Source organism: Pyxicephalus adspersus, chromosome 2 (genome assembly GCF_032062135.1).
Source record: "Pyxicephalus adspersus chromosome 2, UCB_Pads_2.0, whole genome shotgun sequence".
NCBI lineage: Eukaryota > Metazoa > Chordata > Amphibia > Anura > Pyxicephalidae > Pyxicephalus > Pyxicephalus adspersus.
This window is the reverse complement of record NC_092859.1, coordinates 104,355,155-104,374,328: the sequence shown is the minus strand read 5'-3', so window position 1 is coordinate 104,374,328 and position 19,174 is coordinate 104,355,155. Positions and strand designations below refer to the sequence as shown.

Sequence of the window (19,174 nt, the reverse complement as noted above, 5' to 3'; positions counted from 1 at the left end):
TTTTTTTTTTTTAACATACATAAAGACTTTTCCTTGGTATTAAACATTACCTTTTTTATCTATATGGTTGCTTTTAAAACATTTTAGAACACATTTTCTATGTTCACAACCATATAATGAAAACATAAAATGATAACAGGTATAAATATACATTTGAGTGATTTTTTACTGATTTATGGAAATATTCTATACACATAAAACTTACATTTACAATGATTGCAATAGCACCAGACTGACCACAGAACAGTTACTTGCACTTTCATTCCCTTTGTAGTACTGCCACTCGTGTACAAATGATCCATTTTTATTTTGTGACAAGCTGTGTGCATACCGGACACACCTACACTGCAGGCTTGGTAATGCCTGGACGGGCAGCTCTAACTTTATTACTTACAGTGGTTTCTCTGTGACTATGGCTATGTACACGTCAAATGATTCTTGGCTGATACAAGCCTGAGGGCTAAACTCGGACGAGCATCTAACATGTATACAGCGGCTGTCCGACAGTGTTCATGGATCCAAAAACGACAGAAAACGAACGATCGCAATGGAAGTGAAGGGAGGAGAGTGCAGCAGGGTGCTGCTTGCTAATGCTCCCCTCTCTGCTCATCATAGAACAGAACTTTGAAAGATGAATGAACGAGTGCTGCACATATAGAAGTCATTTGTTGTTGGAAAGGATTGTGAAGATCATTTCCAACAACAAAAATCCAATGTGTGTACACAGCTTTAGCCCTGCCCACAGACGGGTTGTGCAGCGGGACTGACCGACAATACATGATATACATCTGAAGCCACAGACCTGGGCACTGCAGTGGCAATAGAGGAAGTCTGACAGCAGCCCATTTAGATCTTAGCTCTGTCCACGGAGAAGGTGACGATCACCAGAATAACACTAATGAAAACTAGAGAGATTTCCACGGAGCTCAGCGGTATTTTAGGTAAAATATTCTTTTCTTTATTTGAATGGAGCGAAGAAGATTTAGACCATATCCCCTACACAACATTAGGTGTTTTAATGTTTTTCTTGACCAAGGTAAACTACAAATATTATGATTCTACAATAATTTATTAGATCTACCAACAAATATGCAGGTCAATAGTCTATATGACTGGGTACATATTGATTTTATAGATAAGGTATATCTGATAGTACATAATTTTGTTACCTTTAAAGTCAATTGTATCTCATGCAGAACCTAATTTTTTTCTCTGCTGCCCAGTTTGTGTCTGGTAAGGGAAGCAGAACCAAAACATTGTTAGGAAATACCCTGTGCTTGCTCTTCTATCAGCAACTGCCCTGGTTACTGTGCAAGAAAGTTAGGCCCAATGAGACTCATTTTCTCTCCTACGCAGACTGGGATATCATTTAAAAAGCATTAAGGGGTTTGGGTTAAAAAATAGGTAAATAACAATTTTGTGTTTAAACGCTCAAAAAGGCTACTAGCAATTGTCTTTGTGATTTATGTACAAGAGGACCAAAACACATGAAATGCAATATTTCATTTATTTTTTTTATATGGTGGTGGGCCAACTTGTAAGGCACATTATATTTTTATCATAGAGAAGTTCAGTTATGTGAACAGGCATTGTCTGGTTAAAAGACTAGAATATTCAATAAATAATCATTTTAGTGACACATGTTTTGTTCACTTTTGTAAAGCTTTTAGATGATTGCTACCAACCCCATTTTTTTCATATCTGGTACAAACAAATCCACGTTTCATCACAAACTAATTTTTTTTTGTGCAAACAAAATGCAGCCAGGTCAATAAGCAAAAAGGTGCAAGGCTGAACCCAAGACGAAAATATTTAATGTCCAAAGAAAACAAGGGTGCCATGAGAGAAAAAAAGAAAGGGCAACTAAATTGCCAGCAAGACTTGAAAATGGTCTAAAGTGTATGTCATCTGAGGTCATACTCATCCTTTCAGCCTCAAATATTACACAATAAATTAAAGGTGCATTAAATCGCCCCAAAGTGGGGTGTAATGTGTCAGAAGGAACTGGCAAGAGACATAATTTCCATTTACAAATACAATGAATTGAGACACCAGAATCATGGGGCTGTTGAGGCAGTGAATTTAGTGTAGAATCTTTATTAAGTAATTGAGTCCTCAACCGTTCACACTCTAATTTTAGTGTTTTAGGAACATATCACAAAAGGCTTTCTGAATATGTTTGATTTGGCTATATACTAGCATATGACAGTTTGATGTAAATTGTTTTGCCCTGGTACAACTTACAAGTACAATCTTTGGATGGTATAAAACCATGCGCCCACTCTGCTGTGGTTCTAATAAAGCACTTTTTGCAGCAGTGACCCAGAGAAAGTATAGAGAACCAGCAGCTCTGATTTTACAGATTACACAAATATTATGGGTCATTGACTTAATATTCTGAAACCAAATGGAGTAAGCACCCTTAAACACCAGTGGTGTGAAACTGCATGGCTGGCAGCTCCTGGGCATACAGAGACCTGCAACTGTGTACCCAGAAGCGCCAAACCACACTGCAGGTAACCAGATTTGCTTGTGGCTGTGGTGCAAATCTTTAAAATAACTGCCCAGCCATGAGCAATCTGTCATTCACTTGAATGGGAGAAGTTGGGACTGCTGTTGAGCCTACACAGCAGAACCCTGTGGCTCACTATGGGTCTAAAATTGCCCATTAAAAAAAAAAAAAAAAGGCAAAATAAATAAATAAACACATATAGTATATCTCTCTATTTAGGCTCTTTCTGGAAAGGAAGGCAAGCAGAAGGCTTGGTGTGAGCATGCAACACACGATCCAAAATCTAACAACCAGCAATTTTTTGGTACATACGTAATATTTACTACCTTGTCTTTATTAAAATAATTTTTAACATCTATGTTGAATCAACTTTCATGCTTTTTTTCCCCTTATAGAAAAGCTCTTGACAGAAACCAGCGCAATAACCCTACGCATTCATTTTTCAATATCAATATATTCTTAAGTTAAATATATAAATTATATATGAACCTCATTTAAAAATTCACATTTCCAAATAGGAAATCAGCCCCTTCCTCTTACCTGAGCATGGAAGTTCGAAATAGTTGTGGTCTCGATGTCTTTCTTCCCCAAGATCTCCATTTTGACAGGGGAGTTGGGAAAGTTAAAGGAAAAGTAATCCAAAAAGTCAGGTAAATAGGTGGCTGCCCCATGCACAATCCCCATGACATAATAAGCTGCACTGTTTTCATTTTCACTAAAGACTAAACTAACAAATTCCTCAGCAAACCTTTCCATCTCCATGGGAGACAGGTGAGAGAGTTCACTACTGTAAGCATGTATTAAAGATGCTCCACCATTGGGCTGATGTTCTATGTGAATGAGGTGCTTGAATTCCAAAGAGTCCAACCGCTTGGGCTTGTGCTGATCGCGAGGCTCCTTCAGAGACAGAAAAGGAGATTCATTCTCTGGAGCAACCTTCTTGTCCTCTACCTTTACAACCAGGTCCTTCAAACGGTCATCCACTTCTACTTTGGCTCCGGTGTTATCATATCTCCCCATGTCATAGACCAGGCCTGAGCAGACTGTCTGGATTGATTTGCTGTACATTTTCGGCTGTTTACGCTTCTCGCCCTCCTTGTGTTTCTTTTTCTTTTTCTTCTTAACCTTTTTAATCTGCAGTTCTTCTGTGTTTGGTTTTGGCTTTTCATTAGGATCTAAATAAAAAACAAATGATTTTAAGCATTTAACATTGATTACAACACTCCATTCTACGGGTATTTTTCAGTAAAACAAACACACACTTTTGTCTAAACGAGGCATGGGCAAACTATGGCTCAATAGGGCTTTTTTATATTCGGCCTGTTGAACTATCTACTTCAGCAGCTCCCCTGAAGTAGATTCACGGTCCGCGGCTCTGGCCGGTGCCCCCCTAAGTGAGGTCTTGAGAGGGACCCCGCTGGAAAGCCGCACTGGCCAGAGCCGCGGACCATGTGCCCTGTACAACTCGCCTGCTCTCCCATCAGCCAAACATTAAAGTCCTGGGAGGGTAAATACTGTAGCTATTCAGCCATTCAGGGGAACCTGATGGTTTCCTCTTAAAGTAACTCTAGTTGTTTTTAGGTTTTTCCTGAATTGCACTTTCACTTTTTAAAAAAAGAGCTCCTTCCCACTAGTGCAGGCATGGGCCATATACGTCCCGTTAGGCTTTTTTATCCGGCCCATTGAACTCTCTATTTTAGCCGCTCCGCTGAAGTAGATCCGTGTAGTCCGCAGCTCTGGTTGGTGCCCCCCCCCGAGCAGGGTCAGGAGAAAGACCCTGCTGGGGGGCCACACAGCCAAAGGCGTGGACCATGTCCCCTCCACAAATCGTGAGCTCAGGTAAGTGGGGGGAGGACAACCTGGCTATTCTCCCATCGCAGTCTCAGATCGCAGTCCTGGGCGGGGTTATGCCATAATGACGTCACGTTCAGTGACACCCGTCTCGGCGCTCCATCCATCTGATCCTGGCCCAGCCCCTTTGCCAAATTTTAAAACCCATTGTAGCCCCTGCGTCAAAAAGTTTGCCCACCCCTGGTCTAAATCCACTATTGCTGAGCAAAGCCCCACATTTAGGATATCTCCTCATTCCTTCTTTCTGCCTACTTTGTTCAGGCACCTTCCTATTGCATTTTAATTATAGTGACTGGATCCTGGGTAAAAAAAATTCTAATTTACAAACGATAAAATTTAAAAATGATCCCATCTCACAATGTTGTGTTAACACTGAAGAAAAAAAACACACACACACACGGCGGCCTATTAAACAATATAAAACAAAAGTCTGATAAAAATGGGGATTGAGGAAACACAAGAAAGAAAACACAAAGAACGTTACCAAATGCGTCTTTAGATCATGGTCTTTAGAGATTAATCAACATTTTTAGGTTTTCATGCCTAACGTAATAAATGTTAAGTAAAGACGAATAAGCTACTCAATTGAGATACAGCTATGCCTAGAGAGAATTCTTCATGAGAAAACATTGATCATAAATGAACTCTAATCCGTGGCCAGACAGGCTTCAGTATGCAGAACAAGTTGGATCACACACAATTTAGGGAAGACTGTCTGCAGTCAGGAGTGGGCGGACTGGAAAGTAAACAAGATATGTTTGCAGCTTATTGGCAATTCGATACACTACTCTACTGTGAAACTGAGAAAGGAAAAAAAATCCACAGCATTTATATATTTCAGCAATGAAGGAACATGGGCCTAAAGGATAACTGTACTTTAATAGTTTAGTTATCCCCCCCCCCCCCCCAATTACAATGTCAATTCTCAAACAGTGTGCGACTACACTCAAAGTAGACTCGGCACCCTGAGAACAAAAGGATCTGATCTAGGAGTATGTACAGGTACAACAGCATGCCGCTTCAAGTAGAAGTAAACTTACTTTTATTTGCCTTAGCTCCTTTTACTGGTAGCAAAATCTTAATCTGGACCTTTTCCAGATTCACCATACTTGGGACCAACATTAGATGGCCAGGTCGAAATGAAATAACTACTGCACAAGTGCACAGGAATTAATTTGTTCCCGCCACTGAGATAAACAGAGTATGTACCTGCTGCAATAATGAACCTGCCTGCTCACAGTTTTAAGGTTTAGTTTTAAGCATTTACATAAAAGGTTGGGAGCTAAAGATATAGCGGGCCATGGTAATTCTCCATATAAAAGCACATCACAGATATGGAATGGCATTTACATTTCTTAAGTACAAATGGGTTAGGAAATTGGTTAGAGGAGGACCTGACCTGTTTTTATAAATATAAATGTACTTCTATAGTTATTGAACGTTAAATGTTTCCCTGATCTGTAAAGTTTTAATAAAAGTATCTAGAATCACAATTCTTTGTGTAATTGTTTCACATGATTTCTATTCTATTCCAAAAGTAGTCATTTTTCAGTTCCAGTTCTGACTCTGAAATGGAAAGAAAAGGAAATCCTGTACATACATGTATATAACTTGTACTACCAAATTGTTATCTTACTGGCAATATACTAATGACAAAAATATATTTCCTTTATACCATTGCTGACTTCCTAAAAATAAAACAAAGGAATAGGTGTGCATATCAAGGGCAGAACGCTGATTTCCTGATCACTTTCTACTACCAGTTCACCTTACACAAAATAATCAAAAATTACAAGAAAGCTACCTTATATAAAGCCCAACGAAAGCCAACATTTGGACAAGGCAACTTCTCAAAACAGTTGTGTTAAATCAGCATAAATGTTCCATACTCATTTTGAATTTGAACTTTTTGAAAGCAGGATTACATTTTCTCTCTGTATATTTGCCACACCATTATTACTTTTATAAACAGTACCCTATTTTATGAATAAGTACCTGAAATGATTAAACTCATTTAGTTTTACTTTCCCCTCTGAGCTACTGCTGACCAGATATGTGCCACACTCCATGCAGCTCTTATTCTTTAATGTAGGAAATAAGGACTAAGCTTCTAATAGCCAGATGAACAAAAAAGCAGACTTTTCCAACAGATGCAACAAATCACTATTTTCCCATACATACACAGCTTTCCATGGATATACCCTAACCATGCATAATGGCTGCTGTCAAAACTAATATACTGTGAACTAGGAGGAAATTGAGATTATATCAGTTTGTCCCATATGGAAATGGGATATTCTACATGGGCAATGAGAAACAGACTCATTTTGCATTGTATGTTGTCGTGTAACTTTGTAATGATTAAGCAACCTCCTTGCTGACCCTTACATATAAAAAGAGAAATGGCAAAAGACACCAATCAAGTTAAAACCTAGCGTTAAAGTTTAATGTGACTGGTGATACATGAAGCAGGGAGAAGTTACACAGCAGAGGCAATACAATTCTATTGAACCTGCAGTAGTATTCAAATAACTCACATAAAAATACATAAGTATTGTTCATTTAGCAACAATACAACTATATATATTAAACATAAATGTTTACACTCTATACTGATAACAATAACAATTAATGTCAAAGTCTAAATAAAGGACCTTAATATTAAAGGGTTAAAAGACTACAAATTATGTGTAGATCAGCCCCTCCAATGTAAAGGTTGTCCTGGGGAAAAGACATGTAGCAGCAGGCATCCAGCTCACAGTTGAGTTGGGACAGGAAGAAAAATAAATTTACTGCCAGCATGCTGTAGAGTGGGGACTTGGGCTCACTGGATTGCAGTGGATGGACATCCCCGTGCTGCATCAGATCCATAGCTCTGCCATCAGGAAAGTTCATCCCCTCCCTATGTTAGAGAGTGCTGGTATGGGGTTGGCAGGGTACTGAGTGGGGATGTCTGACCTTTGTAAAGAGATTGAAGCTTTCTCAGAGTGCAAGAGCCCTTCCCTACAACAGGCAGTGTTTCCTCTGATTTACAAAACAAATATGTAAGTCTTTGAACACTTTTTGTGTTGGTGCACATGCTCGATTACACAGACAAGTGCCCACTGCTTCCACGAATCTTTACAGCCATTTTGCAGTTCCTTTTTCAATGACAGATTGCCATCATCCAACACATAATTTCCTTCCCCAAAAATGAGGAAATGTTTCTATTTGCATATGCAATCCCCATAATTACAGCCTTTTACCCAATGTGGACAGGCTTCTTAAGCCAGGACCGTTATAAATGTATGTATATGGCGACCAATTTTCTCTGGACACAAGGAGAAAGGGGGAGCTGGGTCAGCGACAGGCAGCATCTGTATTCCCACAGGTAGCTGACAGGGCAGTTGTAGTTTCTGTGCAAAAGAGAACTGGGTTGATTTTGTAAAAAAATGATCCAAATGCAGGAGATATATTACAAAGCAGAAAATTAAAATGTGGAAAAAAAAAATACTGAATCACATGAATGGAATCAAACCACAGGAGTTTTGCTTGCCTACATTTGTACAGTTGCAATTAGAATTTCACCTCATTCACTAAGCCAAATAAACTACCCCTTGCAAAGCAGTAATTCACCTTGTAATGTGAATAGCTTATATTCTTTGGTAAATCAACCTCAATGTGTTTTCAGCCAAATTTAGAAGTACATTAGATTTCTGCAACACCAAAAAGTTCTCTTGTTCTCGGTCCCTAGCTGCACATTACTATTCCATCTGCCAAACCCTAAGACACGACGGCTATGTACACACCTGAAATAACTGTTGGTGGAAACCAACTTCGGTGATCAGGGAGATGAATGAGTGAGAGTGCTACACGCAGCGCCATTTGTGTCTATGAATGGACGGTGGGAGTAAGACTAATGTGATTATGGCGGCTGACCTTTACCGATGTTGGGGGACTGCTGTGCGTCAGATTTTTGCATGAGATGAGCACAAGCATCTCAGTTGGCAATGATCTGTCATGTGTATGCAGGCTAATACTCATCCAAGACAAACTATAATAATTGGTGGATACAAGCCATCCTGACAAGTATCAGAAAAATAAACAAAACGTGTAACCGTAAAGGATTGTTTTTGTTTTTTAAACCAATGCAAGGCTGACAACTAGTTTGTTGTGAAAGGTTGTTTTCATGCATGGAATGGAAAAACATTCTATTTTTCTATTCTGCCAGTCAGGACTAGACCTTAGAAATTAATAATGTATATACATCACATCATTGGCAGTGAAAAAAAAACTATGGGCAAAGCTTTTCTGCAACATTTCCAAGGGATTTCCCTACCTACTAATATGTACACAGAGCAGCTATTCTGTTCACCAAATACACAGCCTGTCCTTCCTACTCTGCAGTGCTACACAAAGGTTGTGATTTACTGATAGACAAAAACGATTTATCTCCATACGTGGCTGGTATGGGAAATGTTTTACATGCTTTAATATTTTGTTTTGAAAACCTATTGCACAATAAAAAAAAATGTTTAGGGCAGGGTGCACCTAGGGCACTGGTGTTACAGAGCTTTATGGGTATTATTCCAAGCCATGAAAGAAATGATGCAGCCATCATCCTATCAAATTCTATGTGCAGAGAAAAAAAAAGAGAAACAAACACAGGTGATCGCAAGAGGAAAAAATACTTCAAAACATTTCTCATTTCAAACATTCTGAACCATGCAGATAAAAGAACTGTGCAGTCATGCAAAAATCTTTGTAGGTGTGATGGTAAAAAATTAAACAATTGTGTTCAATGAAAAACAGAACCAGTCTAACAACTTGCATGAACTTGAAGCCGACAACCATATTCACAGTGTACACATCTAGCAAACATACATAAAAGTTTCCAGAGTAATAACTGCATGCAAAAAACAAGATAAAGAACTAGATGCTGTATACATCTTTGACAGGGGTCGGCAAACTTTTTGGACTACTAGGCCATTTCAAGAGGTCAAGAAGGCACACTAAGCCAGAGGAAACAAGGTGTCCAAGGAAAGGTTTTTTCCAACCCTGACTGCAAGGGAGCAGCCTCAGTATTGCGCTCATCCGCGGTGTAGTCTCTGTACGCATACTTGGCATTGAAATGCCTCTTAAGAGTCAACCGCTTGAAATGGCTGTTGGTGTAGTTGCACACTAAACACAGGGCTTTGTTGCCATGTTGGACAAAGAATAATTCGTCAGTCCATTCAGGGGTCAAGGTCAAGGTCAAGGTCAAGGTCAACCTTCCGGAGACTGGTAGCTGCGCGTTGCTTCTGCTCTTTAGGTATAGTAATTGGGGTTACTGTGTGAGAACTCGCCATAATGTGACCATTCAATTAGGCCGGATCCAACAATAAATAACTAGGGGGACGTTGGGCAGACTGGAATACTGGCTAGGCCGTATCTGGCCTAAAGGCCTGAGTTTGCCTACCCCTGATCTATGACAATTGTTTAAATGTAACTAAAGACGAATGCAGACGCTATAATATCTTTACCCCAAAATGATCTATTGCCATCATCTTGTTAAAAGTCATTTAGCGATCCACTATGCCTGATCATAAGACAGTCTACCAGTGACCATTATTGTTTACTATATGGAGAACTCTTCCCAATAGCAGGAACAAAGCTCCACCATACATCGCTTGTTCATTCTACGGTCACCTAAAGACATTGACAATTACTAAACGCCTGTATGCAGTGCAAGAGAAGATTTCTCAAACCTAAAGATATTATATAATCACTGTAAAGATATTCCCTGACTTCCTGTTATGATGACACAATAAAAATGGAAATCTTCTCAATGAGACACAGATGGCAAAACATTACTCAAAGGGATTCTTCACTGTAAGGTCTGTGAAAATGTGGAATCGGCTCCCTCAGGAAGTAGTTTCAGCAACTACTATAGATTACTTGAAGATAAAACTGGATGCTTTTCTAGAAGCACAGAATATAACTGGGTATTAAGTAGAAATAACAGACTGTTGATCCAGGGAGCAATTGCCTCATGGAATCAGGAAGGAATTTTTTCCCCTGTTGAAGCAAATTGTACCAGGGGTTTTTTTACCTTCCGCTCAAAATTAGGAAAAAAGTATTGACTAAAAGTAGATACACTTCATTCATTCCCTCATATTTGGTATAGTGAATATATGGGGACATAAAAACAACCATGTATAGGATGTCTGAAAAAGTAACTAAAATGTAATAATGTTACAGTAAATTGGTTAGCATAAGAAATGACAATGTTTAAAGTCTACTTTTAGTTTTGGATAAAATGGAGGGAAGTTAGAAGCAGATTTTCACCGCTTTCCAGGATTTCATTGGACGGGTAACTTTTTGACATTTTCCTGGCAGGGAGAACACTCAAAGCAACACCAGCAAAATGATTTTTCTTTAGTGATAAAAAGTATGAATATGTTAGCAGATTTTTATTTCGCTCTGTTGCAGATTTTCTCTCATTGACCCTCATTTTCTCTCCTGATGAAAAAAATGTCACTGATCAAATTCAAGTTAATAGTAAAAATCAATCAAACATGTTAAGCAGAAGTCCTAAGATTCATAATACATGCTATCCATTCCATACATAAGAGTAGCACACTTTTGAAGGTATGTTGTACATTACATGCTCTGAACTACTGTGTTCTGTACATTATGCAGAATGATTCAGAAACTGGCCCACGGCAGGTGGTTTTATACATTACCTAAAATAGAACGCTGCAGTCTGTATATTTATATTACATAATACAGAACGAGCCACCACATTCCAGATTTTTGCAATTGCCAGCCAGGCATTCTCAGTTATCATGGCAGATGGTTATTATCCACCCCTAAACTGACAGGTCCATAAAACTAAAAGAGCAATGCAAGGAGACCTGAAAGGCACTTACCTTTCTGCAGTATCTTCAACTCTCCATTTTCTTTCTTGGCTTCATTCATTAATTTATGTTTCTTTTTCTGCTTCTCTTTATCTTTAATCTTCACTTTTTCTTTCATTTCACCTTTAAAAAAGAAACATTCAAAATTCAGTTGATGGAAGAAATGTGTCCACAGGACAAGACAATAAAAATCATTACCACAGCTCATCAATGCTTAGAGTTTAAAAGCAATGACATTTCAGAAAACAATGCAAGAGGAAGGATATTAGTACAACTATGTGTGTCACCCTTCCATGTGTGTAAAATATGCCATAGGAAGTATTTAAATTATAAGTACTGCAGGCATAAGTTCCTATATACCAAGTCATGTGAACAACTAGCACAAAACTAAAGAATAAACTACTACCCGCTAGACAACTTTTCTATTGAACAAAGCAACTGATACAGGCAGTTTTGACATTATTATTTTAGAAACTAAAAGTTTATGAATAACATATAACGCTATCCTAAGGTGAAGTTCCTGGGTGGCTTACAAACACCATTCTTATTCACATCAAAACGTTTGAGGTGGTTTTATAGGGCAGACATCAATGATTCCCATACATCCTCTATGGGCGAGATGCTGTGTGTAGCCTCTATGTCTGTGGCACCAAACTGCCTATGTGAAGGGCAAGTCTTAAATTTCTTGCCTATCCATAGAAGACAAATTACTATTCTACCTCCAGATGAGATCCTGGACAAAGCAATGAATGAAAGGCATTTAAAAGTTTCAGAAATAGACCTCCAAGTTGCAGTTCCAAAAAGACACTAAGCATATCTATATACTTCTAATGAGCTCCCATTGCAAAATCATCAAAAAAGTACAGACTTTCTATAAACTGCACAACCAGAAGACCTCCGCACTGTGTTGGGGGGGGAGTGTCATGTGCTTTGGGGACCATTACAATATGGATTGGTCGATGTATCCCAACAAACAAATCATGCAATCCTTTAGAGCGATCCTGCTTAGGTATTAAAAGACCCATGAAGGGTGCAGAACCCTCCCTTCTAATTCTCAATCGACTAGACCAGGGGTCTGCAACCTGCGGCTCTTCAGCCTCCTTGTTGTGGCTCCCTTCGGCTGCCGCGGGGAGATCTCTGATGGGGGATCCCCTTCCTCCCAAGACATTGCGGAGGAGGGGCTAGGGGCATAGTTCAGTGTTTAATTTATTTCAAAGTAGGCCTACACATGCACACTTGTTGTAACAGGTAAAATTAAAAAAATAATAAAACTTTTAAAAGTTTATAAACTGGTATGTTTTGCGGCTCCAGACTATTTTTCTTTAGTGGAAGAGGAGGCAAAATGGCTCTTTTGATAGTAAAGGTTGCTGACCCCTGGACTAGACAATCGAGAATGAATGGAAGCGTAAATGAAAGCTCCTTCTGCACATGCCCGAGCATCTAGGACATGCGCAGAAGGAGCCTTTTTGTGAAAAGGAAAAGAAATTGCCGATCACACGCATGTGCAGTGAGATGGGCAAGCCTGGGTTGGTCACATAGGAAGAAGAACCTGGAAGAGGAAAAGGAGAGGATGGCGGAACCCGTCACACCGGCTTGGAGACGAATACCGGGATGACGCAGGACCCAAAGGAAGACAACTACGGACCGATCGACTGCGCTGCGGGACAGAAGGTAAGTGTACTTTTTTTGTTTTGGGCACTATTCAGTTGTAATTCCTCTTTAAGGAGGCCAAGAACATTCATCACAGTGCTCAACCAAGAAATTTTTTAGGCTGGGTGCTGAAAAATGCCGGGTGATGCGCCCGGCTAAAAGGGGCTGGGGAGAACACTGTATCATCACAGAAGTATCTCAGTATTGCAATCCTTGGGATCTATTTTGTACCTTTTCCTTTTAGAAAATTTTATGTTCCATATACTAAAATACCAAAAAAACAAAAACAATACCAAGTACCAAACCTGGACTCCTTCTAAAATTCTGCAGTTCTGCTGACTCCACAGGTATGTCCAGTTGTTTTATATCCAAAGCAGAATAGAAATAAACAATTAATTAAATATTGAACCAATTTTCACTAAGATCATTCTTGGCAGTGCTATTAAGTCTTAAAATTAGCCCTGTCCTACCTTCCTTTGGAAAAATGCTTAGCCCTTATTTCCTAAGCATATACAGTTTGGACTTGGTTACAAAACCCGTTTGGCTGGCAACATCTATGATAAGAAAAATGATGGCATAGATGCCAGACGAGCCTGTGCTCAGCATCCCCACACAACTAAATGGGTCAGGTCTGGGATGAGATTCTCTGTACTTAGTCTCTTGTTTTATTCATGAAAAGTGGACATACCTAAGCCAAGTATAAATCTGGACCCAGCAATAAACCAGCTTTAATCTGACAAATGCATTCCCCCACCCTGTGCAGTCATATATACAGTTTTTATAAACCGTACAAACATCAAGTATGCAGTTCTCTTTACTCTCCAAACCTCAGACTTCCAGTATAGGAAAGATGATTCGGATTTACATGACTGTGTATTCTATAGGACAACATACAGGAAGTACAGGCTTGTCCTGAATAATACCTGAACAGCGGTGACACTGATATTATAGGGAAAAGGAAGATAAAAACACCCCATAAAGGTGAAATAACACATGATAAAATATAGACAAAATAGCAAAAACATTTTCCTCTGTGCCTTGCTCACAAATGCTTTTTAAACATCATGAAACTTGTGGGACAAAACATAGAAGGGATGCCGAGCTTATACACAAAAGATTTATTTCTAAAGCTGTCTGCAGGAAAGGTCATTTCCGAGAACTCAGTGAATCCAGCGAGGTTCACGCCTGCAATGGAAAATACCAGCTGGAGATAGAAAGTTTTCTGACTTGTCTAATACAAGATTTAATAAATAAAAGGCACCAGAAACCACCCACCTCAATAAAAACTGCTAGACAATTCAGCCCGGTTACCATAACAACAAACCATGATATGACATGTATGTTGTGCGGCTGGCACAACCCTTCCGAATCGCTCTTGTGTACTACGTGTATTATTCCCTGTTTACATTTCAAAATGGGATCCGTCAGGCTTGAATGTGGCCGTTGAAAATGATCTCATCGGCTGCTATATTTAGCACAAAGCAGTTTCATGGAAAACGTAGTTTAAAGATTAATGACACTTTATACAAAACTCCGAAGGAAAGAGGAAAAACGTTAAATGCTCCAGACAGCCCGAATCAGGGAGATTTCCTAGGTTAGCATTTGTCATTGGTCATGTACAATGATGGTGTGTGGAAAGCAGACACATCTCAAGGTAAACTATGAAGAATGGTAGATCACACCTGTCAGATGGCTGCACGCGTGTGTCACCTCACCAACACATTATACAGCTAAGCCAGCAAGGTGACAGCCCTGGAGCAAGTCATCAGTGAAAACACTTTACATTGAACATCCAAAGATAGACATAAAGAGTAGAAAGTCAGCCACAAGGTATGTTGTAAAGAAATTTGTACCTTAAATCAGCTAAATACATTCTAATATGTTGCAGAGATGACCTCTCAGTGTGGAAGCAGTGGTCTCTCTGAAGAGGATTCGACAAACAAAGCAAGTGCAATTAGCTTCGATGCAGAACTAAAATTCTACTTTGTGTTTAGGCAGGGCTTTATCGTAAAAAGTGATAGGCGATGTCCCTCCTAAAATAATCTCTCTCACCTGCCTGATGGCTCTGAAAATGCTAAACTGCACATGCCAGGATAACCAACAATCCCAAATGACCTCCTGTGCAGAATGTAGCACAAACTGGCCAATTAAGTTGGTTGAAAGAAGGTGGCAGATAGAGGCGCCCTGCAATGGAACAAATGAGTATAGCAGGGTTTAGTTCCGCTTCCTGTTTAGAGAAGTTATTCTTTAGAGAAGTTTTAGGGAACCTTAGATAGGTGATTTACCTGATTATTGCACAAGAAAACAAACCGATATTTGGAAGTTCTTCTGAGTGCAGTTTATCAGAGTACGGCCATACATCTTTATAGAGTTCATTGCAATGAAGCAGCCAGAACCGAAGAGGATTGACACCAGAGAACATTGGAGTGTGGGACAGCTCCTCTATGTGATAAAGGGGATGTGTTGATTTAATTGTTCCCTTTAAATTTGTCATTAATGTGATAAAATGCATCCCAACTATGCAAGTATTATTCTTCTATACTAATCCTAACAGAAAGTATGTATGCAACATACCAAGCAAGACATCTGCTGATCCTGCCATTTAGTGAACTTTTTGCCCACTTTTTGTATAATATAGAATACCATCCCACTCTGTTATAGTGATAAAGATAGAGCAGTGGTCAACCCAGAAAATATTTTAAGCACGGTGGGAGGAAATTGTAGGTGGGTGGCAGCCCCTGTATTGTGACAACTACTCAGTAACCACCCAAAAAACAGCCAGGTGGTTACTGAAAATTGCCGGGCGGTGCGCCAAGCTAAAAGGGGCTGGGGAGAACACTGTAGAGGGAGATATTTTGTAGTCCTAACACTACCAGCCTCAGGCCAGGAATCCTGCTCCTCTATTGATACAGTACAGTCCATGTTATTACTCTAGGAAATAAGTGTAAATGGCAAGATAACCGAGTGAAAAAAAAAAAGTAATGCGGTCATCACACTCCAATGACCTTTTTAGATTTAGATACATTTCATGAATTAGCCAACATTATTATAGGAAGAAGGCTATGGAACAAGTGGAGAGATGAGATCCATCATGTGGCAGGGCCATAAATGAAAACCTAAAATCTCTTACCAAAATTCACCCGTCACTGAAAAATGTTCATGTCACTAAGGGACCATTTCCCAGTGAGACCCACAGCCACTAAAGAGACCTGTCATAGGTTACTGATCACACCTGGTCACAGTTCAGTAGATTTTAAGCTGGGTGGGAAGAGATTGTAGGTGGGGGGCAGCCCCTGTATTGTGACCCAACTCTTCAGTAACCACTCAATAACAGCCGGGTAGTTATTGAACGATGCTGGGTGGTGCGCCCAGCTATAAGGGTCTGGGGAGAACACCAGCTGTACCTGTCACTGGTGAATAGGCCCGACACCATTGCCTCACATAGATATCTGCCTGATATTATCTACACATCATTACAATTCACCTGTTGCTAGTATTCAGTTGTATGCCATTCATATCTGCCTGCCGTGATGCTGGCTGTGCCACACTTTAAACTGACCACACTGTGAATGTGCAATCAGTGTAGGGAGCAGGTATAACACATAGCAACGTTCTGGGGATTTAACACACATTCTCCGCCTTAATAATAAGTACAATAGCTTCTTGTACAGTAAAAGCGTTGTCACTTTAATTGTACATCTGAAGTCACCTTATGACTGTTCTTCATCTGTCACAGACTTATACAAATTCATCAGTTTGCTGGCCAGGATTTCAGGTGCAGGGATTGCAAATACATATTACAAACTCTCACAAATGTATTGTTCCCCAGATAAGTGTGATTGGGTTTAATCTGATTTCTAGAGTAACAATGTCATAGAAGAAATTTTATGACGGCCTCCTTTTAGGTGATGAGTAATGATTATTGTTAGAAAGAAATTGTAGTTCTACTTTAGAAAATTTGCCATCAGGTAAGTTTCAGGTTATTGCAGAAAGAGGCAGGCAATGTCCCGTGTAATAAAGTGTACCTACCTGCCTGCTCTCTCTTCGATAAAAATACTGGGGCTGCTGGGACCTGGCTATGTGAATGTGCGGGAGTTACAGAATGTCTTTACAGCAATGCTGGAAGAGAAAAAGAAAACTAAGGAGAAGATGGCGGTGCCCCCAATGGAGAGGGAACAGGTGAGCGTACGCAACAAAATTGTGATCAGCCGGATATGATTATTATATTTCACAAGTCTAAACTAAAGGACCTGCCTGGTCGCCATTTATTTTATTCTATAGTTCTGCTTTAAACCGATAGATTTATTTATATATAAGTGTTCAGCACAGAAAGGACAAAAATCTTTGTGTGTGTACTTTTTATAAACAGGGAACAAATTACCGCAACAGGAAGGTAAGAGCATTCCAGCCAAACATCCAGAATCTTTACAAGTGACTCACAAATGTTTTTATACAACAATTGCATTGCTCTTATCATATACACCTCGCTACACATCATCAGAAAATCTGGGGTATAAACCTCAAAAAAATTGCTTCTTTGGCTTACATTGTCAAGGAAACTGAATGATTTGTGTTCTGGTAATGTCTGGAAAAGCCGGAGATTACAGCGATAGAACGATGTTTGCTGACAAGTTCAGGGCTGTCATTAGGGAGATTTCTCCTCACTTCCTCTCCCATAGATCCTCCCAATGTCATGCAGAAACAAGTGTCCTGGTGGAAGATCTCCCCTCTATTCCTGTTCTAGTAATAGCACTGATCAGGACAATCTCAGGGTTATTGTCCATGATGAGCCAGCAATAAACACCTGCCAGTGCTTCCCACCCCTCATCATTCCATCCATAACCAGGCAGATTGCTTAGAATATATCAGGTGAATATACGGACATCAGGCAGTGCACCTTTATTTTCATTCTGTTTATTTGTATTTCTGATCTCAGAAAGTTCTGGAAGTGTTAGGGGCTGCATGTGTACTGTATGGGGTGCCCGTGTACTGGGTGCTGTACCAGGCCTGCCCGGCCTCACCTGGGGTACAGCTGTGTGCCATCTTCCAATGCAGAGTATAGGGGCCTGCCCTGCCATTGGTTGGCTTTATACTTAAAGCGTACCTAAACTCAGAAATGTCACTTTACATAAAAGTGTAGACAATCCTTCTATGTAAAGTAAAAATTCTGTTGTTTGTTTAATAAAAAAGGGAGCACCTCACGCATGCGCAGAAGGGGCCTTTTACGTGAAAAGGGAAAAAACTGCCGATCTCACGCATGTGCAGCGAGATCGGCAAGATTTTTCCCACCCTACGTCACGCCTGGTGATGTAGGAAGAAGATCCGTGAAGAAGAGGTAAAGATGGGACTACGCAGGACCCGATGGAAGACACCTTCGGACCGCAGTGCAGGATTGAAGGCGAGTGGATTTTTTTTTTTTTGCCTTTTTCAGTTTAGTTTCTCTTTAAGAAGTGTGTGCAGGGCTCTGGATGTATGGGGCGATGCACACCCCTCTATGTCACCCATTGGCCTGGCAGCCTCCTAATACCTGGCATAGTAAGTGCTTGCAGATGATTGGCAGATTTGGGCTCCTCGGGGGAGGGATATTAGGAGGGAGGGGCACCTACTGACCAATAGGTGAGTACCTTTGCTGTGTCTCGGTTATATGAAGTCCATGCAGTCAGGCTGTGTTTACATGGGGGAGGGGGCGGGGTGACCCGGGGTGACGGGGCAGATGGCAGGTGAAGGTCACACTTACCCCGGATAGGAGGAGGCGGCCGGGGGATCCCCGGTGTGGAAGGTTTCAGCTCTCCGTTCTCCTCAGAGCCCCCCTCCCGTCGCTTCTTCTTCTCCCGCTTCTCGGCGCTCTTCTTCGGCTTGTCATTCGGTAAGAGGCGGGCGGCCGGGAGCGGCGCTGGATGCGGGGAGCGGGACGAGACGGGCGGGGCGAGGCAAAGGCTGCCGCTGGCCACGGCCGGGAAAGGCCAGGTGCTGGGAGTGCCATACCCCGGTGCTGCCCGACTGCTCCCGCCCCCTCCGCCTTCGCCATTCACGCGCTTCGGCTTGGAGCTCTTCTCCTCAGTACGGATCTTCTTGGCGGGATGCAGATCGCGGCTGCTCGCAGTGGAAGAAGACGGTGACGGCTGGGCCTCGGTGCTGCTCCTTACTACGATCGCTTCTCTGGGCTTCGGCAGCGCTTCGTGTTTCTCGCTTGGCGCAGCACGGACACCAGTCCACAGCTCCGCCATTTTGGGCTCCTGCGATGCCCAGACTCCGCCGCCGAGCTGCCAGTGAGGAGAGGGCG

At 40.9% G+C, this 19,174-nt stretch overlaps 1 protein-coding gene across 1 annotated transcript in view; it reads right to left on the bottom strand.

The window, feature by feature from the left end:
- Positions 1 to 19,174, bottom strand: part of RSBN1L (round spermatid basic protein 1 like) — a 38,891-nt gene extending 19,717 nt beyond the window's left edge. Inside the window, exons 1-3 of the mRNA XM_072401724.1 lie at positions 18,629 to 19,174; positions 11,254 to 11,364; positions 3,053 to 3,687 (exon numbers count right to left, since the gene is read on the bottom strand). Coding sequence (XP_072257825.1) covers positions 3,053 to 3,687; positions 11,254 to 11,364; positions 18,629 to 19,118 — 1,236 coding nt within the window. The 5' untranslated portion in view covers positions 19,119 to 19,174. The remainder of the gene's footprint in view (positions 1 to 3,052; positions 3,688 to 11,253; positions 11,365 to 18,628) is intronic.